This window comes from Centropristis striata, chromosome 9, assembly GCF_030273125.1.
Source record: "Centropristis striata isolate RG_2023a ecotype Rhode Island chromosome 9, C.striata_1.0, whole genome shotgun sequence".
NCBI lineage: Eukaryota > Metazoa > Chordata > Actinopteri > Perciformes > Serranidae > Centropristis > Centropristis striata.
The window spans coordinates 39345615-39369774 of NC_081525.1; the positions used below are offsets into that span (position 1 = coordinate 39345615).

The 24160-nt window shown below is 35.5% G+C and overlaps 1 protein-coding gene across 1 annotated transcript in view; it reads right to left on the minus strand.

The window, feature by feature from the left end:
- hcn2b (hyperpolarization activated cyclic nucleotide-gated potassium channel 2b) overlaps window positions 1-24160 on the minus strand; it is an 85284-nt gene that overhangs the window by 14054 nt on the left and 47070 nt on the right. The window contains exons 5-6 of the mRNA XM_059341991.1: window positions 10267-10413; window positions 8907-9147 (exon numbers count right to left, since the gene is read on the minus strand). Of these exons, the coding sequence (XP_059197974.1) occupies window positions 8907-9147; window positions 10267-10413 (388 nt within the window). The remainder of the gene's footprint in view (window positions 1-8906; window positions 9148-10266; window positions 10414-24160) is intronic.

Here is a 24160-nt window from a genome sequence, read left to right on the forward strand (position 1 = left end):
ACCAAATGTCCAGGATATGTACAGATAGTATTAGTGAACAGAGAAGGATCTGGAATTACCTCCATCACATTCTGGATGCAGCGATTGGTGGGAGGAGCCAGACGGCTGTGAACGAGACCTGGGGGATCTAGTGATGGAGGAGAACTTTGTGGAAGGAGTAGCTGATGAAAATGTGTGGCGTGAAAACTTCTGCATGCCCAAAGATGCTCTTATGGCTATAAGTGATGCCGCCTGGCTGCATACAATCCAATTTCACACACTTTTGCGTCACCGTATGCAGCAGATTTCCTCCCGAAAACGCTCGTCTAAACGAGGAATAAAAAGTGAAGACGAGACGCCACTTTTGCGTCTTCTGTTCAGACCGTCATCATGGCCAATAGCACAATAATGGCTAGAAGTGGGCTTAAAAAGGTCTTTTGTGTCTTTTTTGTTTGTCTTTTGCTCCACATGCTATACATATTGAACTTTTTACATTCTCACAACCTGTCTGTGCTCTCTGTACACAGTTCAATCAAAGTTTAACCAAATTTTTGTGACATTTATTGCTTCCCAGTTGCAGAGAGGAGCACAGAATTTAATGTTTTTTTGTTTTTTTTTACAGGATCTGGTTAGTGTAAACGGTTTATTTTTGGCTAAATGTTAAGTGGGACGTGTAAAACAATGATATTTTCTGTTTTTACATTAACTGGCTGTGATAAATGGTGTAAATTTGTTGATTAAAAAAAACAAAAAAAACATGCCTTATGGCTTTAAGTGATGCCGCCTGGCTGCATACAATCCAATTTCACACACTTTTGCGTCACCGTATGCAGCAGATTTTCTCCTGAAAACGCTCGTCTAAACGAGGAATAAAAAGTGAAGACGAGACGCCACTTTTGCGTCTTCTGTTCAGACCGTCACCATGTAAACGGAGCCTGAATGTGCCTTGTGCATGCAGATGTTGAGTGAAGCCAGTATGACCCACTGACAGTAAAGCTGGAAGTATTTCCTCCAGCACTGACAGCTGCATGAAAGAAACACACTATATTTGGAGATGTGCAGCTAAGCTTCATTACATTCGGTTGTTCCCCTTCCCCTGCCCTAGTATCTTTATCTCGCTGGCTTTCTTCTTCTATGGGCTGGTGCTGACTGTTGTCTTGACAACCATATGCCCCCATCCCCCCCCTCCTCCTCCCGCCTGAAAGGTCGACCTCCTCTGAACCTCTGTGGGGAAAAAGGGAGGAAAATAACGAAACGCGAGGAGACTCCATTAGGAACATGCATAGTGCTACTGTACTGTACTGGAATGCACTGTGACTGTCTGTTAGTGACTGGGGCTTCTCCAGCTGCACTCAAAGCAAACAAATCAGGAGGGAAAAAGGGAAAAACTGCAGACACAAACATACTTATGCATGTCATTAAAGGGCAGATTTTCAAAAGCACGTTTCTAGTTTTTTTGCTAAGCTAAGCTAACTGTTTGCTGGTTCTAAAGGTCCCATATTGTATTAAAAAGTGAGATTGTCATCTCTTTTTTTATTATAAAACATGTCTAGGTGATAATAAAAAAAGAAAAAAATATATATATATAATATATATATATATATATATATATATTATAATATTATATATAATATATATATTATATATATTTTTATTTTATATATTTTTTATATATATTTATATTTTATTTTATTATTATTATTTTACTTATATTATATTTATATATTTTTTATATATATATATATTATATATAAAAAATATTAAAACACTTCTGCACACACAGTGTATTCAGAAAAGGTGCATTGAAATGAGAATTCAGGACTTCCTTAATTTTGTGATGTCACAGCTATCTATGTACAGTAGCAACAAAAAGTATGTGAACCCTTTGAAATTACCTGGTTTTCTGCATTAATTTGCCATAAAATGGGATCTGATCGGCATCTTAGTCCCAAACACAGTGTGCTTAACCTTATACCACACAAACAATTAAAATAGTTCATGTCTTTATTGGACACATTCATTAAAGAGTAATAGTGCTGGTGGAAAAAGTAAGTGAATCCTTGGATTAAATAACTGGTCGAACCTCCTTTAGCAGAGATAACCTCAACCAAGTTCAACGTCCAGGTGGAAGGAGTTCATCTATTCTTGGACTTGCAGATCACATTTTATGACAAATTTTTGGTAATTTTGTGTCTTTTTTTGGTCATTTTGTGTCTTTTTTTTTTTTTTATCATTTTGTGGTCAATTTGTGTCTTTTTTGGTCATTTTGTTTCCTTTTTTTGGTCAATTTGTGTCTTTTTTGGTCATTTTGTTTCCTTTTTTTTGGTCATTCTGTGTCTTTTTTAGTCATTTTGTGTCTTTTTTGGTCCTTTTGTGCCTTTTTTGGACAATTTGTGTCTTTTTTTGGTCATTTTGTATCTTTTTTTGGTCAGTTTGTGTCTTTTTTGGTAATTTTGTGTATTTTTTTAGTCATTTTGTGTCTTTTGGTGGTCATTTTGTGTCTTTTTTGATCATTTTGTGGTCAATTTGTGTCTTTTTTGGTCATTTTGTGTCTTTTTTTGGGTGATCTGAACTGTGCGTGTGAGATTCTTGCCACTGTATACATAAGTGCCCTTACAGTGCCATTACAGTCATTCCCCAGCTGCAATGATGGCGCAGAGACACTGAAAGTGCAGATCCTGAAGACCCAGAAACATTGACCAATCAGAGCTAACTGGGCTCTTTAAAGAGGGAAGTTAAAGAGACAAGCACTAAAACAAAGAGTATATTCAGAATGACAGAATGATTAGAAAAAAACATTTTTGGAACATCAAAGCATGTAAACATGTTCCAGTAGAAACCCCATACTTAAAATTAACATAATATGTATAATATGGCTGAAAAAATAGTGAGCTCCAGGCCACAGCTGCATATACAGTCTATGATATAAACATATTATTATTCTGTCTGTATACAACAAACACTATGAGTAAGGCTAAAGCAGCTTCTGACTCAGAGATTATTTAAGTGTGACCTTGTGTATGACCATGTTTTCTGCCTGGCTGATAAAGGATTTATAGTTCCTGTGTAGATTAATGATTAATAGATGTACACTAGTGCGTATGCTCCTCATGGTCAGCTGCTGTAATGGAAGTAAAAGCTGAAGGATGTCCTGTATGAACCGCCTTATACAGAAAAACACGCCATTGCGTCAAATTAGCTCCATGTTAGTAGAGACCAAGGTTATTATAGTTAACGAAAACTAACGAAATAACGAAAACTAGAATTGAAAAAACATTTTTGTTAACTGAAATAAAAATAAAAACTAGAGTTTTTAAAAAAACGAACTGAAACTGTATTGCGTGGTTACAAAACTAACTAAAATTATAGTGAAAATATCCTTAGTTTTCGTTTTGGTCCACTTTTTTCATTCATAATTCAGTGTTTCTATTTGAACATGCAACACATGGTGAATATGTTTACTGAGACTGGGATGTTTACACTAGAACCAAAATTCAAAACACCCAGAACTGTAAGAATTAATAACTATATTGGGGCTGAGATGGATAATAAAAGGAAATAAACGCAAAATTTATTATGACCACTTTGAATCTCGCACCCAACACATAGCCCATTACAAAAAAACTAAAACTAACACTAAAACTAATAAAAACTAAACTAAAACAAAGCATTTTCAAAAAATAAAAACTAAACTAAAACTAGCAAACTCACTCTAAAAACTAACTAAAACTAACTGAATTTGAAAACAAAAATTCACAACAAAATTAAAACTAAAACTAATGAAAAATCCAAAACTATTATAACCTTGGTAGAGACATATACTGTAGCAAAAAGTTTCTGAGTTTTCTTTCTTACATAAGTGTTATCCAGAGAAATGAAAGTGAAGTTTAAGGTTGTGGAAAACTCCTCAGAATCCACAAGAAGCCAAAGATGACTTCCTTTCATAAAATGACACTCGGGATCTTCCTGCTTATTATACATAACACAACCATTTACATATTGCTGGCATCATTAGTGGGACGTGCTGGGAGAGAAGGATATTCTAATGAAACCACCGGGGCTGCATTAAAAAGCTGTTCAAACCACTGGCTGATCATTTGTAGCTTGTGGATAGGGCAACTGTCATCCTCAAATAGGAAAATACAGAGAAATCCTGGATGGGTAGAGTGAATTTTAGCAAAATTCCTTCACTATTAGGGATCATGACTGCCTCAACATTTTCCTTTAGCCTGGAATGCACTTGTGTCTTGTGTTTGGATCAATAGAAAATATAAAGTCCACAATTCTCATTACAGTTTTATTGCCTGATGTGTTCACAGAAAAAAACCCTTGAGGAAATTAAGTTTCTGTCTTTCTGTCTTTTTTTTGGATCATTTTGTGGTCAATTTGTGTCTTTTTTTGGTCATTTTGTTTCCTTTTTTTTGTCATTCTGTGTCTTTTTTAGTCAATTTGTGTCTTTTTTGGTCATTTTGTGTCTTTTTTTGGTCATTTTGTGTCTTTTTTTGGTCATTTTGTGTCTTTTTTGGTCATTTTGTTTCCTTTTTTTAGTCATTTTGTGTCTTTTTTTGGTCAATTTGTGTCTTTTTTGGTCATTTTGTGTCTTTTTTTGGTCATTTTGTCTTTTTTTGGTCATTTTGTGGTCAATTTGTGTCTTTTTTGGTCATTTTGTTTCCTTTTTTTGGTCATTCTGTGTCATTTTTTAGTCATTTTGTGTCTTTTTTGGACAATTTGTGTCTTTTTTTGTCTTTTTTTGGTCATTTTGTGTCTTTTTTTGGTCATTTTGTGTCTTTTTTGATCATTTTGTGGTCAATTTATGTCTTTTTTGGGTGATCTGAAATGTGCGTGTGAGATTGTGTTCAGTGAGCGGGGGTCGAGGACAACATGCATGTTAAATTGGGGGTCGCGACTCATGGTTCCCAAGCGAAATTTTGAGTTTTTGACCTTCTCATTTGCATATCAATATGGCGGCCAAATTGCCCATCTTGCTCAGTCATTGGACCATTTCCCCTTAGTTTTTTTGTAAGTAGGCAATCAAAGATGAGGAGATTAAGTTTCTGGATCTATAGTCTAGAGTCAGAGCAAGGATATAGTGGAGGCTCAGTGTCTTTTTTATGTATATTTATATATATGCAAAATACCAACTTTTAAGGTGAAATTAAGCATTATATGTGTGTTTTTTTTAAGGCCGACATAAATATTCAATCAATATCACTTTTAAATGTTCCAGTTGGTATTTTTTACAAATTAGAAGGTCAAAAACTCAAAATTTCACTTGGGAACCATTTTTTTTGGACTCAGCACCCTTGAGATATGTAAGGTAGGCCGGTTCCTGACTTGTACCCATAAATGCTCCTCACTTCTTATAGGAGGCCTTTATTCTGAAATCCGTCTAGACTATATAAGCATATTCTTCCCCTTATTGTCATTATCTACATTCTGAAAATGTATGCCAGTTCATAAATAAGATGTTAACTACTTAAGCCCCTCCATCAGCACTATTATCAATATAAATGCTTTTAATTACAAAAAACAAAAGTGACTTTCAGGCAACATATTGTGAAAGCTTTTGGCAGTTCAGACCGCAGCAACACAAACATGCAAACTAACAGTCAGGCAGTGAAAATGTAACCGTACAAAAGCAGTAATTTAATGATTAAATGTGAAGTCATGTGATGGCTGGAGATGGGAAAGTGCTGCATTGTTCTGCCAGACAAAAAAAAAGTCAAAGGCTAAGCTGCAGACTCAGCCAGAGGAAACTGTTTACAAAGCTTCTTTTTCTAGACGTATTAATACAAGAATGAAGCCATTCCAGCTGAAATATGAAGGCCTACAAAATGTGGTTTCAGAATTGTAAAACTGTAACAAACATCTGGAACCTGATGTTTCTAATCACTTATCTCAACACAGCTTAATTCTAAAAATATGAACTGGAGCAAAGTCATGTCAGACTGACATCCCCATCTACTTACTGCTACTTACTAATTGAGAGATTTAACCACAAACACACACTGAGCCACAGCACACGGAGGTGGTTCAACCATGCTGTCCCTCCCAGCTGTTCTCAACCTGGGGGTCGGGACCCCAATTGGGGTCGCGAGATGATTTCTGGGGGTCGCCAAATCATTTTGGAAGTCAGCTCTGTCTCCACTGTGTTAAAGTGTTCATGTGTTCATGTGTTTTAGTCTTTTTGGTCATTTTGTGTGTTTTTTCTGTCATTTTGTGGTCAATTTGTGTCTTTTTGGTAATTTTCTTTCTTTTTTGGGTCATTTTGTGTCTTTTTTTAGGTCATTTTGTGTCTTTTCTGGTAATTTTTTGGTCAATTTGTGTCTTTTTTGGTCATTTTGTTTCCTTTTTTTGATCATTTTATTTCTTTTTTGGGTGATCTGAACTGTGCGTGTGAGATTGTGCACTGTAAAAAATGTCTGTATATTTTACGGTGAAAAACTGCTAAACTATGACAGTAAAAGACCGTAAAATGATAAATAAGTTAATTCAGTTTCAGTAATAAAAAAACACAGCCACAACAGTATTTTTTACTGTTTTGTTTTTGAAAAATACATTACTCCACTGTAAAATACACTGTAATATGTATTTAATGTAATATAAATACAAGCATCAGTGTCATTTTTGCATTTATTTTTTGTAAAAGTACTTTGTCTCACTGTTAAATGTACCAAACACCATATTTTTAACAAAAATATACTGTAATATTTAATGGTAAAATCGTTAATTTATGCATTTTCATTTATACAGTACTTTCTTGTCAATTATATGGCAGAACAGCGTTTCTTTTGATGGAAAAACTTTTTATTTACACAGTAAAAAAATGGAATAAAATGGCAATCTTAAACGTGACATCAACAGTGCCAATGTCTTTTTACCGTAATATTAAAAACAGTTGCACCGTATTTATTACGGTAAAGTTCTGGCAACCACAGCTGCCGGTTTTTTACTGTAAAAACAACAGCTTTTTTTTTTTACAGTGTGTTCAGTGAGCGGGGGTCGAGGACAACATGCATGTTAAATTGGGGGTCGCGACTCAAAAAGGTTGAGAACTACTGGTCCCTCCAACCCAAGCCCACTGCTGGTTCTGTGTATAAAGAGAGAGCTGTGATTTCCTCTCTGGTGGCAGCGACAGCTCATGTCTATGCTTGACATGACAAATAGCCCCGTCATCACATTTGTGCTGTGCTAATTATCTGTTATTAATTGCATGTGTGTGTGTGTGTGTGTGTGTGATGTGTATGTGCCCTGGGGCAGCTGGCACATTAACATTACTGCCAGTGAACTCTGGTCTGCTGCAGAGGGCAACGGATGTTAAAAATGCAGCCCAAAACAGCAAACCACCACACTTGTGCATGGCTGTGTGTGTTCAGTGGTGACAGAGTTTACAGTTAGAGGAACAACAACCGAGGAAAGTGGGACAGAAGTGGCTGTGAGGCAAGACTGCACAACAAGTCCAAGTAAAATGTCAGGGTGCTGGGTTTTTTTTCTTTAACCCTTAATAGGACACTCATTGAAATACTTTCAAATTCCAGATTTCAACCCTAGAGAATATTGGAGGATATTACATACTGCCAGAATGTGTAAAAAAAAATATATACGGACCTGGGGGAGGGGGGTAATATTTAGAGAAAAAAAGTTGACAAGTGTCAAATCTACGAGAAAAAATTTGCAGATTTATGAGATTTAAATTAGGGAATCTGCGAGGAAAAAGTAGTTTTTCCCCCACTTTTTTCTCGTAAATCTGCGACTTTTTTCGAGCAGATTTGCCACTTTAAATCTCTTAAATCTGCACTTTTTTTTTTCTTGTAGATTTGGCACTTTATTCTAGTAAATTTGCAATAGACTCTAAAGATGCATTCTGTTTTTAATTCATGTTTTACACAATGTCCCAATTTTTTTTTGTACATCAGTGTGATAATTAAATGACAGAAAGCATCTTTGGGGAAAATTACTTGAAATGTAGAATACAATAGAATAGATTCTATTCTGTTCTACTCTATTATGTGATGTTATGTTATATTATGTGATGTTATGTTATGTTATGTTATGTTATGTCATGTTATGTTATGTTATGTTATGTTATGTTAACATAATAGGAAATAATAAAAAATAGTTCTAATGTATTCTATTCCTATTATGTTCATTACATAATATACATAAAAGAAAGTAGAAAGTTATTATTATTAAAATTACTTCTGTTCTGCTATTTTCTATTCTATTATATTATATGAAAAATATATATACATAACATAAAATGTCATAAATGTTACGTTAAATCTGTTTCTTTTCTTTTCTAATACTTCTATTCTACTCTGCTCTACTAAAACAAAATAGAACCGAGTAAAACAAAACAGAAGAGAAGAGAAAGGAGTAGAATCGAAGAAAAGAATCGAATAAAACAGAATGGAAAATGACAGAAAGATAGAATTAAAAAAACAGAAGAGAAGAGAATAGTTCTGTAGACCAGCTATTCTCAACCTTGGGGTCCTGACCCCCAATTTTGGTCATTTTGTGTCTTTTTTAGTCATTTTGTGTCTTTATTTGGTCATTTTGTTTCTTTTTTGGGTCATTTTGAATCTTTTATTGATCATTTTGTGGTCAATTTGTGCCTTTTTTGGTCATTTTGTTACCTTTTTTTGGTCATTTTGTGTCTTTTTTTAGTCATTTTGTGTCTTTTTTGGTCATTTTGTTTCCTTTTTTTGGTCATTTTGTGTCTTTTTTGGTCATTTTGTTTCCTTTTTTTGGTCATTTTGTGTCTTTTTTTAGTCATTTTGTGTCTTTTTTTAGTCATTTTGTGTCTTTTTTTGGTCATTTTGTTTCTTTTTTGGGTGATCTGAACTGTGCGTATGAGAAACATGCATATTAAATTGGGGGTCGCGACTCAAAAAGGTTGAGAACTACTGCTGTGGACAGTGATGTACCTCCAAAGTAGGATCCGTCCATCAGCTTCATGCCCATGGTTCCTTTGGTCAGCACGCTGACCACGCCGTGCTGGATGAAGTACATCTTCTTGCCGATGGTTCCCTCTCTGATGATGTAGTCCAGCGGCTGGAAGACTTCAAATCTCAGTTTGGTCAACATGGCCGTCACAAAGTTGGGATCAGCGTTGGCAAACAGCGGCATGGACGCCACCAGCTTACGACAGTTGAAGTTGACGATTTCCTAAATTCAAACAGTAAAAAATAGTGGATCATATAGATAGATGGATGGATGGATGGATGGATGGATGGATGGATGGATGGATGGATAGATAGATAGATAGATAGATAGATAGATAGATAGATAGATAGATAGATAGATAAAATAAATAAAATTAAAATAAATTAAATAATATGATATATAATATATAAATATATAATAATAGTAGTATATTACAGTATATAGTAATAATAATAATAGTAATGTCAGCAACAGTATATATATATAATAAAAATAATAATAATAATAATAGTACAGTATGTAATATATAATATAATATGTAATAATAAATAGTAACAATATAAAATAAAATAAAAATAAATAAAATAATTATAAATAAAATAAAATGATATATAATATATAATATGATATATAATATATAAATATATAATAATAGTAATAGTAATAATAATAATAAATAAGGCCGGTATAATAATAATAGTAGTATATTACAGTATATAGTAATAATAATAATAGTAATGTCAGCAACAGTATATATAATAATAATAATAATAATAGTAATAATAATAATAATAATAGTAATAATAATAATAATAATAACATAACATGATCATAAAGATTGTTTGGGTGACATGTAACATTTCTTATCTTTTTTAATTACCTTGGGGGACCCTGGCATAGCTCAAATAAAGATTTCTCTCTATTCTATCTTCATTTTCTGTTCCCTAAATTATACCCTGAGCTGTCCTTGAAGCAAGAGGACCTTGTTTACTGTAAACTGCAGAAAATAATAAATGTTCACTGGCAGGAGGAAACATAACTCTATCAGCGTAGGAACATAACGTCTATGTTAAAACCCATCTGTACCTCTCTTTTAAAATGTTTTCAGTGAAAACTGGTAAGGTGGCGTCATTGATTATCTTAGCAGTTAATAAGTAAATCAATACAGAAATGCTGGAAATGACAGTTTGAACAACAGGGCTACATGCGTCTCTGCTCAGAAAAAGAAACCATAGTTGAGCATTATAATGAATTTATTCCAGTCCACTTCCTGGGTGGAGAGTTGAGAAGTGTGTTTGTGGGTGAATGAGCACATTATAGAGGATATTCTGTGTTTTTTACCTCTCGTAGAGGCTCATTAAGCTCCTCCAGGATGCTCTCCTCATCAAACATCTTGCCCTGGTATCTGTGCTCGTAGTAGTCATGGATTTTCTGTCGGAAGTCGGCCGGTAGCTTGTGGAACGACATGTACTGCTCCACTTGTTTGTACTGTGGGGGAAGGAGAGAAGCATAAATCAATGAAATCAAGAATTCAACAACTCTTTTTTTTAATTGTGATGGAAGAAGTTTGTCTACTTTGCTCCATAATGGCGATCAGCATCTGTGGGGAGATACTCTGTAACAAACTGCTGTAAGAAAACAGACAAATTGTGACAGTAACATACTTTTTTTTCCATTAAAAAGGTATTATACTGTAGAAAACAATGCATTTTGGGCAATATTTGTAGGTAGTTTGCCGTTTCCCATAAAATACTGTAATATACCATAAATAGCATTGCATTCTGGGTAGTTATGGTAGAATCAACAGCGGTGAGGAAAGCTACTGTATTTCTAGAGGAGACATTCAGCCAACTCTGGTCTTTACTTTCTTGGAACATCCATTTTAATCCTGCATTTCTTGAGCAAATCACAGGTTGAACTCAAATGTTTTATTTGTTAGATGATGTTTGCAGTATCAGTATTTTACTGTCAAATCAAGGAGATACAGGATTGTACTGTAATTCAGAACCTGGTCTCACAGGAATCCGTGAAATAGCCACGGATTCGCTTAACTCAAAATCCGTGGAATAGCCACGGAATCACTCAAATTTCAGTGAAACTGACACGGATTTCGCTACAATGCAAGTTAATGACAGTCATATTTTTCTGGCGAGATCTTCACCACAAAGTGATTATGTACATTCACTGAGTGAATATTTAGAAAATAAAACATATATTTCTCGCTAGAAATGTGATAAAAATCCATTTTTATGCAGAAACTAAGTCAAAATATTAATTTTTTCACTAAAAATGAGAGAACTGTCCGCCATGTTTTTTGTTCTGACCGCCGGGACCTTGAAAGTCACGTGACTTGGAACAAACCAATAGGAAAAAATATCAATGGCATGGCCACGGGATATGTCTTTAACTTGCATTGTAGCGAAATCCGTGTCAGTTTCACGGAAATTTGAGCGATTCCGTGGCTATTCCACGGATTTTGAGTTAAGCGAAATCCGTGGCTATTTCACGGATTTCTGTGAGACCAGGTTCGTAATTCAGTATGTGGTTTTATGAAAGTAACATACTGTAAAGTAAATAACAGTAAGGGAACGGTAAAATTAACAGTAGAATGAAGGCAACCCTGCTGCCAGTATTCTACTGTTAATTTACAAGACAATTGTTTACAGTGTACTCTGCATTTGTTATTCGTCTTTTCCTCAGCCTGTCTCATCGTCAGCTGTGTGCTTCATGTGTGCAGTCACTGAGATGTACAGCTCTGCAAACATGACAGTCCTGTGACCCATTTAAACCTCGTAGCTATGTGAGGAAAACTGTGATGAAGCTGTTAAGGAAACACGACAGCTCTGTTAAACCCTTGAGGATTCATCACGCTCTACTGTGTTTAAAGAAGAAAGACGCCATTTATGTACATCTTAAGCACAGCGAGTCTTTCTATTTCTGTCTAAATGCTTTATTTTGAAGGAACAAATCTATAGAAAATATTATCAGGAAGATATACATTATTGCTTTGTGTTTCCATGAGTAAAGTATATGAAACAAGTCTTCCATGATAAAAAAAAAGACAGGTAAATAATTAAATGGAACTACACATCTGTGTACTCCGGATACTATTCTGAGGAAGGGAGATGTTTGTTATTTATGTTGGAATTGATAAATATGTAACTATGTGGTGAGACAAAAAAAAAGGAGCTGAAAATGGAGGCTGGCTGCAGCGCATCATGTTTGCTCACCCAAGTGATTCACACTATCACATATTTGCCACTGTTCTGTTTATCTCCACCGAATGAAGCCAGAATGTCCACTTCTCTCAACTCATTATGATGCTCCATAACACATTTCATGCCTGGATTCCCTGTGAAAATAGCAGCCTGTATATGCGGTATAGCTTCTGCTGTGAGGTGCTGTGAATTGCATGGCACTGTGTCAATTAGGGAATACAGCTGGCTATTTATTCCCCATTCACTGAACACAAATGGCTTTTGGGTTCGTTTTATCCGTACCAGGAAAATGGGGCATTGCATGCCAGTTTCACACATCACCACCTTCCTGTAAACAAAGCATACACCCTTACTGTACACTACACACACACAGCAACACCATCCTGAGGGTGAGAAATGGCCACATGACTTCTGTTTTAGAACAATAAGCAAACAACATAACCCCTGAAACTAGTGAGCGCTGATCACTTCTTGTTACATCAGCAGCAGACTTGCTGAAACTCTAAACTGAAACACAAATTAAAGGCTTCAAATCTCAACGGGTAAGAAACCCACATTCAGACATGTTTTAACACTTGGTGAATTAGCTTTGCACAAAGAGCATATCAAAAATATCAAAAGAACAACCAAACATGACAACCAAGCAGCAATCTTCGGGGCTGAAAAATGAAGCAAAAAACTACAGTTCCTCTAACGGCCACTTGGGGCTGGCTCAAAAAGGAAGCAAATCTCCATAGATCCCAATGTTGAAATCCCCAAACTTTAAAGCAGAAACAAACATGTTAACAGCCTTGTAAAAAAAACTATAGCTAATTTCAACATTTATGATAAGTGTACAAGGAGTGACATATTCTCCAACATAAAGTGTTAAACTTGCGTTCCCGGATTTGTGAGCCCCATAACTTCAAACCTGAGCTAACCAGCCGGTTGAGAAAATATCCATTTATCCATTTTCTCCAACTCACTTCATCCAACTCAATATATTGATAAATATGTATATATAATATTCTGTTTGAAATAATATGAATGAATCGGCTCTTCAGAACAGTTTTCAGTACTATGTAACAACACTGCAAAAAAAGAAAAGTTGGGTGAACTCAAAATTTCAAGGCAACAAACTTCGATAAAATTTTAATTTGGACAATTAAACTAAATATTTTAAGTTTTGTTTTTGAGTTTGCTCAACTCTTATAATTTTACATTGTAATAACATTTAATTCTTACTTCTGCTAACTTCTACAATGTGCTGAATTGGCACGATTGTAACGCCGCTATGAAATGTCAGCTAATGTTGCGACCACTATTTTGAGTTAGCATTGATACGCTAATGGCTACTCTTGTAGCTGTAACAAGCAGCACCGCTAGCATCAGTTAGCCGCTAGCATCAGTTAGCTGGTAGCATCAGTTAGCCACTAGCATCAGTTAGCTGCTAGGATCAGTTAGCCGCTAGCATCATTTAGCCGCTAGCTTTCGCTAATGACCGAATTTCACTGATTTCCCGCATTTCACAACAAAGAAATAAGAGTTATCAGAACTATTGTCCCTTGTTGTGAACCCCAACTTAAAGATATAAGTAACAACAATTCACCAACTTGTTTTTGAGCAGACAACTGGCTTCCTTTGTTGTGCTAACTTACATTATTGCCCTAAATGTCAATAATTTATATTTCCAAGTTTTACCAACTTAAATCACTGTTTTAGGCCAAAATATACAAGTTGGCTTTTTTTGCAGTGAAATCCCTGTTGTGGCCCTGTTGTTGCAGTGGCTTTAAAAAAGTTGCATAAGCTCTCTCTCCCTCCTGAGTGTGTGTGTGTGTGTGTGTGTGTGTGAGTGTGTGTGTGAGTCATCCCTCGGTGGGATCAACTGTCAATTGGGTGAGTAGATTCAAGCAGAGGGTCAAGGGAGACCCTCCCCTGTTCACAACAAAAGACAAAACAAGACGCAGCTTAAATCCTCTATCCGGAGCTCCAGTATGAGTTAGATAAGCTGCTCAGACAGCCTTACGGCGCCTCACTGCCACTGAGAAGGAAATTGATTGCACCTTGTCAAGCAAAGCCGTCATTGTTTACAGCTCACCTGTGGTTTTGCAACGTCTATATCAATCAGCAGTTATTATTCTCTCCACCTTTGAAGTTATAGCTGTCCTCGCTGACAGTTTTCATTGTTTTAACCTCAACTAAGCATAACATGTTAAAAGAAAACAGAATATGACAAAACAAAAGTTTGCTGATGAAATCCTTTCAATTATCAGTTGGATAAACTACAAAAAAAGCTAAAAAAAAAGGCGTCTGAAAAGTGGACAGTTTGGAGATTTACATATAACTCACTCAGTCGACATTAATGATGGAGGAGAAATGAAAGGAAAGACTAGAGGAGCGGATGCAGATAACTCTATAAAGGGGACAGAGGGTCACTAAATGATTTGATGAGTAATGATATGAATCATATGCTATACCTAGGAGTGGGAAGTGTTTACATCCAATTTTACAGACTGTGAGACTTTATGTCAACGGTTACTGGAAGCCTGTTTTGTATTATAATTTTTCTGAAATGTTATGCTCAAATGTGCAAATGAGGCATTACCTCATGCTTACTTTTGTTGAATTTAGGAGAAATCTTCAGTTGCAAATAGACAAAGTGAAGTAAAATAAACACCTAAATGTGTATTTTGGATGATTTCTTTCTACTAGTCTTTTGAGAATTGGTGGTTGTGGGCAGTGGATGTTTAGGGGGAGGTAGCAGGTCAACAATAAATGCCACATAGAAGTGGTGACATCATCTGAAAGCTGAAAGTGCTGAGCTGAGATGCAGCTCAAAAATATCTAATAAAAATGACTTAATTAATTAATTCTGTATGTATTGAAACATTAAGGTGTATAATATATGTTGCAGCAATTTTTGGGTTGATAGCATTTGTTACACACATTTGGTTGCTGAATAATGCAATTTTATTCATATCGAGAATGGATAAAAATGGTCAGAAAAACCCTCCAGAATATAACATCAATATGCCAAGACATTTGGAGCAACATAGAAGAATCCATGCTGAGATTGGGTTCAAAAACTTTGGTCATTTTGGAGATTTACGTGTCTTTGTAAGTCATTTTGTGTCTTTTTTGGTCATTTGTGTCTTTTCTATGTCTTTTTTGTGTCCTTTTGTGTCTTTTTTGATCATTTTTATGTCTTCTGTGGGGGTTTTTTTGTTATTCTGTCTTCTCATTTTGTGTCTTTTTTTGTCATTTTTATGTCTTTTGCAAGACATTCAAAGATTTTGAATGCTTAAATATCATCTTTGCCATTTTTTCATGTGCTAATGTGCCCCTCTGATTAAACACTGGCCCCTCCTTGGCCCCCACAGTAAAATTGGTCTAGAACCGCCACTGCTGAACGTTAAGTGGTTAAGGAAGCAAAAAAAAATGTCAAAAAGTCTTGCATATTGAGTGCATTAGATAAGAGAGATCGGTGTTAACACACATCCACTTTAATCATCTAGAGTGCTGATACCTTCCTGCCTGTGAGTCTTGATATCTTGACCGGACACCCACGATTTATAAGGACACGACGCCATGTATGGACCAGCGGGGGCGCTGACAATGACCTTGCTTGTAACAGTGGATGACACATGCATGGGATAGGATGGCTCCCTGTGCAGGAAATTACATTGTGTCACACTGTAAGGTGACATATGGGTTAGAGCAGAAAATGAAGGCTTGACCCTGGAGGCTTGGGCGGCACGACAAATCACAATATCCTTTATATAGCACATAGTGGCTGTCATGGCAGGACATCATTAATTTTGTTTCCCAACAGGAGGATTTTCTCTCCATAATATAGAGCAGAAAACTTGGATTTATGTAACAGTTGCAGCACTGGTGCAAGACAATGACATTTGTCCTTATTTTCAGGGAAACTTACATTTTTATTTAGAATTCTATAAACCCACTCTGTCTGCTATAATACTTTCTTTATCTACTTTTTATTCAAACTCTGTCTCTTGCCCAGTATCAGTGTACACTGTAAAAAATGTTTGTTTAAATGACAGTAAAAAACTGTCAAATTGCATCAGAAATAGGTTGTAAAATTAAACATTGTACATCACCGTAGTAGATACTTTTAATTACTGTAAATCAAAGAATAGTATAAAACTTTAAATTCTACTGTCATAAACTGTAGAAAACACACAGTTTTGCTGTAAAAATATACAATTTTCATGTAAAGTTAATGGAGAAATACCATGATGAAACAATTATCCTAAAAGTAATGGGATTATTCTGTATAAATTACAGTTTTTGCTGATATTTACATTTACATACTCACTGTATTTTTTACCGTAAATTAAACAGATTTTTTTTTTTACAGTGTAACGTATAAATGCTACACACACGTGTATACAGTACAGCATAACCTTATACATGACAAAATGAAAGTCCTAGTGGATTACTTACTTTGATTAACCAAATTATGAAATTACATCTGCAAAAACAATCGACTGTATCCTTTTATATTTTACGTAAAAAAAACAAATATAAAACCTTACAAAGTGTCATCCTCAGCCATCTTTTCAGATTTCTAACACATCTTGACACATAATCCATCACCAAAATATCAATATTTTCGGTAACGCTTTATATTAAGGTCCTTGTAATAACCATTAATTAACAAGTAATAAGGCCCTTGTAAGTCCTTACAAGATGCTTATTAACATTATTGTGTGTTTATAAGCTTATATAAGTGTTAATAATGGCATTACAAACACCCATGACCCACCCATTATGTCTTTGCCATGCCTTTATTAATCTTATTTTTTTTGCTTATTGATATTAAAATATACTTTATTGCTCATCTATTATAAGTTAACTATGCTTTTTGCAACTACGGGATCTAAAGCGAGAACAATGCCTTATTACTTGTTAATTAATGGTTATTAAGGACCTTATTATAAAGCGTTACCCTATTTTCTTTTCAAATTGTTCAGAAAAAAATGCTCAGGACATCAGAAGGGATTCCCATAAATCTATGTGTCCCTAACTAACCCAGTAGAACAAAAGAGGACTAAAGCAATCATTCATTTAAATTTAACAAATTCCTCCCATTTGCCGTGTGTCAGCGACAATAAAGATGCAGCCGACGTCCAGAGGATCCAGCTCATTCAATCAAGCACGGGGATAAACTGGGAGCTCCTATTAAGTGTTTCCTGCCTCAGGATTCAGTGTGTGGCAGTCTCAATTAAACTGAAATGACATCTCTCTCTCTCTCTCTCTCTCTCTCTCTCTCTCTCTCTCTTTTTCCGTTCCCTCACTTCTTTAAGAGTGGTTGTTGAAGGAGCTGAGTTTTATTGACTTTCTGATTTTCTCAGCATTAGACTTTGATTAGTGACCCTGTCACTCAAAGTCAGTGGGATGGAAATGGGACTCAAATGGCCTCATGCTTCCTAAAAATAAATCAGCTCACTTCTTAACTGCAAATTTGAAGTAAGACACAGTTGAAGTGAAGCTGAATGTTATTAAACAATTTCTCTGAAGAGGGAAATATCAAGAAAATAGACTTTAGAAATCCATCATACGTGTTGTCATCATCATACATGGGACAGACAACGGGACCCTGGACTTTCACTGAAACCTCTGGCACTTAAAGACATAGAGCCTCTATGTGTGAACAAATCCCCATGTTTATAGACAGATACTCCATGGATTGGATTAGTGGCCAGGGGATGAAAGTGGCATGGGCCCCTATCTTTCATTTGCAGCATGTCACTCAGAGAGACACTTAGTCCAATCAGGAAGAGACACAAACAGACAAAAAAGCTGCCAAGAGACACAAAGACACTATCAATGACTCTGAAAAGAGACACAGAGCTACTAGAAAGAGTCATATGACCAAAAAGAGACAAAAAAACAAAAACAAGGTGACACAAAAATGACCAGAAAAGACACAAAATCACCACAAAGAGACTCACAATGATTGAAAATGGCCAAAACAACCCTAAAGAGATATGAAATTACCACATAGAGACACAAAACAACAATCACAGATAGAAAAAAAGAGCAAAAAACAAAACAAAAAAACATTACAAAGTGAAACAAAATGACCAAATGAAAATACTCATGACTATGAAAAAGGGCAAAACACCAAAGAGACACAGTGACACAAAATTACACAAAGAGGTGGTCTACATGTTACCTATTGTCTCATAATCCATCCATGAGATATGTGCTTCTACAATGAATATTTACCCTCAAAGATGCCAACTTTTCAGAAACTAAACTTTTAAAATATTCTCCATATTCCATTTATTATTAATAATGAATTGTCCATTTTATAATATCAAACTGTGTGGGAGGAGATGCAGATGAGACAGATGAGACTTCCTGCAGTACTTGTATAGAACTAATAAATGCATTACATTTCTGAAATCCAATCTGTTTCTGTCAGCCTGTGGACTTAGTTAAGGCGCAGCACTGAGGATATTTTTATGGGACATAAAGCTTCGAGTTGGTGGCTTGCAAGCATGATGCATGGCTGTTACTGTAAGCTGCCACAGAGGGAAGGAGAAATTGAATTGGCCCTCCTATTAATGGGCCATGTCACTGAGCGTCAGGGCTCAGGATGTGACAAGTCCTATATCTGTGTGTGTGTGTGTGTGTGTGTGTGTGTGTGTAGTTGACTTCAGCTGTATCCTCTAGCTCAGTAGTTCTCAACCTTTTTGAGTCGCGACCCCCAATTTAACATGCATGTTGTCCGCAAAATGACCAAAAAAGACACAAAATGACCAAAAAAAGACACAAAATGTCTAAAAAAATACACAAAATGACCAAAAAAGGAAACAAAATGACCAGAAAAGAAACAAAATGACCAAAAAAGACACAAAATGACCATATAAGACATAAAATGACAAAAAAAGACACAACATGTCTAAAAAAAGACACAAAATGACCAAAAAAGACACAAATTAACCACATGCTGCAGAGGCTGAGATATCCTCACTGCAGCATAGATTTATGAAACACAACTCTTATAAATCTCCTAATTTTAAGTGGAACACATTTTGGCCCCTTTAAAGCAAGAATAATTTGAAAATGTATAGCTTAAGCACCCCCAGTGGAAGAATAAATAAGACAATGAGATCAATGAGAAAGAAGCAACATCTAGACTTTAGGGGTGGACGATATGGCCCAAAAAGATTATCATGGTATTTCAGGGTATTTTTGCAATAACGGTATTCTTGACGATATTACAAAATACTGAAAAATATATAGAAAATATAACTTTTTAGTCCATTTAAAAATAAATAACAAACATTCAACAAAATAAAAATCAATCATAAAATCTAAAATATAGTAGAAATTGGGCTTGTAACCGGAGGGTCGCTGGTTCAAAACTTATACAGTGCATAGTCTATAGTACAGACTGCGCTCATTCACCCTTTCACACACACATTCATACTGGTGGCAGAGGCTACCCTAAACGCTGCCACCTGCCACCATTGGGAATTCATTCACACACCAATGAACGCAGCATCGGGAGCAATTTGGGGTTCAGTATCTTGCTCAAGGAAACTTCGACATGTAGGCTGCCATGGTCAGGGATCCCTACAGTTGGGGGGCAACCCACTCTACCAACTGAGCCACAGCCGGCCCTTTGAGCAAGTTTCTGTGTAAAAGCCCCAGTGGATCAGTGGACATCACCAGATGCCCCGGGGTCACATCTCCCTCCTCTCAGTACTGTTGGGTCTGTGGCTCCTGAAGGGCTGGAAGTGATGGGGGAGGAGGAGCTGGAGTGCAGTTACATAATGGCTAATGCCCTCTGTCCATGTGCAGAGTCTGCTGGCAGATGGTGTATTGCCCAACAGTCAAGGGCGAATGGACATATGAAGCAGGGAAACAAGGGATCAGTCACCTCAACGTGAAGGAGCGATAACAATGGAGCGCTAAGCTGCTGAAACTAGTCGTACTGTTAGTGGAGACACTCATCCACAACACTGCAAAAAAAGAAAAGTTCAAGGCAACAAACTTCCATAAAATTTTAAGTTGGACAATTAAACTAAATATTTTAAGTTTTGTTTTTGAGTTTGCTCAACTCTGAATTCAGTTTTTTGTCAACTCAACTGTAAATTGTACTAACTTATAATTTTACATTGTAATAACTTTTAATCCTTACTTCTGCTAACTTCTGCAATGTGCTGAATTGGCACGATTGTAACGCCGCTATGAAATGTTAGCTAATGTTGCGACCACGATTTTGAGTTAGCATTGATACGCTAATGGCTACTCTTGTAGCTGTAAGAAGCAGCGCCGCTAGCATCAGTTAGCCGCTAGCATTAGTTAGCCGCTAGCGTCAATTAGCCGATAGCATTAGTTAGCCGCTAGCATCATAAAGTCGCACATAAAGTTTTAAAAAAAGTGTATATCTTCTCAAAGCTTTATTAGTCAATCTTTTCAAAACATATCACAATGAAAATTACAGAGGATTGTGTCTGAAAACAAGATTTTTCCAACTTTATGGGTGACCATGTAGTTTGCTTGGAGAGAATATTTAAGGTATTTAATATGGTAAAATGTAAGCTGTTGATATTGATACCAAGAATTAATAGAGAAAAAAATAGGCGAAAAAAGCTTGTGGCAATAAAATGGGTGAGAAAAAAATTGTTAAAAATAAACAGATGAATAAAAATAGTTCAAAGTTGATTAAAATATAATGAAAAAATAAAAAATAAAAATAATATATAATATAATAATAATAATAATAATAATAATAATAATAATAATAATAAAATATAATGAATAAACAAGTTAAATAATTTGCTAAAAGTGATGGAAAAACAAGTGAACTACTTAATTAAAAGTAAATTGGTGAAATAATTTGCTAAAAGTACTGGAAAAATGATTGAAAAATCCAACATTGCCACTCCAAGTGGTGACGTTACAAAGGCAGACTGACCTTATCGCTATCGCTGACATATCCAACTTGTTGACAGTCTGAACACACTATCCTCTCCTTCTAATCAACATCTGCCTCTCTTATCTCACACTTAATGTATGTGTGTGGCTCTATTTATATTCCTGTTCCTGGACCTGATAAACACTGCTGACCAAACAGCATGTCCGTTCTGATAAAGCAGAAAAAAACTACACTGTAAAAAATGATGTGCTTAATTTACGGTAAAATACCGGCAGCTGTGGTTGCCAGAACTTCACCGTAAAAAATACAGTGAGTGGGTTTTCTACTGTAAATGTAAATGTAAATATTATCAAAAACTGTAATTTAGACTGAATATTCCCATTATTTTTAGGGTAATTGTGTCATTCATTAACACATCATGGTATTTCTCCATTAATTTTACATGAAAATGTTATATCTTTGTTATATCTTTGAAATATGTTATATTTTTACAGCAAAACTGTGTTTCCTACAGTTTATGAGAGTTAAAGTTAAAGTTTTGTGCTATTCTTTGATTTACGGTAATCAAAAATGTCTACTACGGTGATATACAATTTTTAATTTTACGCCCTATTTCTGAGGTAATTTGACAGTGTTTTACTGTAATTTCTACAACATTTTTTTACAGTGTAGCAGCATGCTTTGTCTAACTTTTGATCCGACAGTAAACAGTTAGAATCCACATCTCTCTTTGGTCAGCGGGGTCCTACATGCAGACAGGAGACGATGCCTGGTGCTGGAGCTATCGTGACATTTCTGTCTCAATACTGAGCGCGATGCTAACTGTTTACTCTGCGTTATGTCAATACGAGTCCACGCTGTCGCTAGCATTTACATTATCTTAGACAAAGAATGTGTTTGGTCAGAGCAGTGAGTCCTGGCCCATAGCTCTGTCTCCAGTCTGTTATCTGATGGCTGCTGTGCATCATGCTTCGGTTCGTTGCTTAACGATGGACAAACAGTCATGGGGGACAGGAGAGGGACGACATGTTGGACGGCTTGTCCAAGTCTAGCCTAGCAGGGTGTCGCCACTCCGTTCATTACTTCCCTGTTGCTGCAGCATGGAGGAAGAGCAGAATGAGGGCCCAGTGAGACCCCAATTGGGGTCACGAGATGATTTCTGGGGGTCGCCAAGTCATTTTGGAAGTCAGCTCTGTCTCCACTGTGTTAAAGTGTTCATGTGTTAATGTGTTTTATTCCTTTGGTCATTAAATGTCTTTTTTGGTCATTTAGTTTCTTTTCTGGTCATTTTGTGTCTTTTTTTGATCATTTTGTGTCTTTTTTTAGACATTTTGTGGTTAATTTGTGTCTTTTCTGGTCATTTTGTTTCCTTTTTTGGTCATTTTGTGTCTTTTTTTGATCATTTTGTGTCTTTTTTTATTATTTTGTGGTCAATTTGTGTCTTTTTTGGTCATTTTGTTTATTTTGGTCATTTTGTTTTGTCTTTTTTGGTCATTTTGTTTATTTTTTTGGTCATTTTGTTTCTTATTTGGGTCATTTTGTGTCTTTTTTGGTCATTTTGTGTCTTTTCTGGTCATTTTTTTGATCATTTTGTTTCTTTTTTGATCATTTTGTGGTTAATTTGTGTCCTTTTTGGTCATTTTGTTTCCTTTTTTGGTCATTTTGTGTATTTTTTTTGACATTTTGTGTCTTTTTTTGGTCATTTTATGTATTTTTTGGTCATTTTGTGTCTTTTTTGGTCATTTTGTGTCTTTTGTTATCATTTTGTGGTCAATTTGTGTCTTTTATGGTCATTTTGTTTCTTTTTTGGGTCATTTTGTGCTTCATTATTTGTACAAAATGTGTTGTATCAACTGAGTTTGTATGATCTTAATGTGTTTTAGTCTTTTTGGTCACTTAATGTCTTTTTTTTGTCATTTTGTGTGTTTTTTTTGTCATTTTGTGTGTTATTTGGTCATTTTGTGTCTTTTTTTGATCATTTTTTGCCTTTTTTTATTATTTTGTGGTCAATTTGTGTCTTTTTGGTCATTTTGTTTCTTTTTTGGTCATTTTGTGTCTTTTTTTAGTCATTTTGTGTCTTTTTGGTCATTTTGTTTCTTATTTGGGTCATTTTGTGTCTTTTTTGGTCATTTTGTGTCTTTTCTGGTCATTTTGTTGTCATTTTGTGTCTTTTTTGGTCATTATGTTTCTTTTTTTGGTCATTTTGTTTCTTTTTTGGGTGATCTGAACAGTCTGTTATCTGATGGCTGCTGTGCATCATGCTTCGGTTCGTTGCTTAACGATGGACAAACAGTCATGGGGGACAGGAGAGGGACGACATGTTGGACGGCTTGTCCAAGTCTAGCCTAGCAGGGTGTCTCCACTCCACTCATTACTTCCCTGTTGCTGCAGCATGGAGGAAGAGCAGAATGAGACTGATGGCAGGAGCTGATTGCTGCAGACGTCATACCACTGACAGAGTACAGCTACACAAACTGACACAAAACAGAGACTCCAGCAAAGACCCAGCAGCTCATTTGCCCTTTCTCTCAATTTTTCTCTTTACTCTCTCTGCAAGAGGATGTCCTGTAGGGTAATTGCATTAATGTCAAAGTCCATCTGGAAACCAATTATACTTGTAAAGCAACTTTTTCAGGCTCATCCAACTAAGTTATGTACTAAATTAATAAAGGACTGGATGAAATGTGTAGAAGGAATGGTTAAAATGGTGGAACGTCTGTTTAGGCAGAGGTGGGCGTAGCCTTTACGGAGCAATTTGGGAATCTAGGAAGCAAAAAGTATTCTTCTAACACTTATTGGTCACACTGTAAAAAATGTCTGTATATTTTACGGTGAAAAACTGCTAAACTATGACAGTAAAAGACCGTAAAATGATAAATAAGTTAATTCAGTTTCAGTAACAAAGAAACACTGTAAATGTATATATCAGCCACAACAGTATTTTTTACAGTTTTGTTTTTGAAAAATACATTACTCCACTGTAAAATACACTGTAATATGTATTTAATGTAATATATATACAAGCATCACTGTCATTTTTGCATTTATTTTTTGTAAAAATACTTTTTCTCCCTGTTAAATGTACCAAACACCATATTTTTAACAAAAATATACTGTA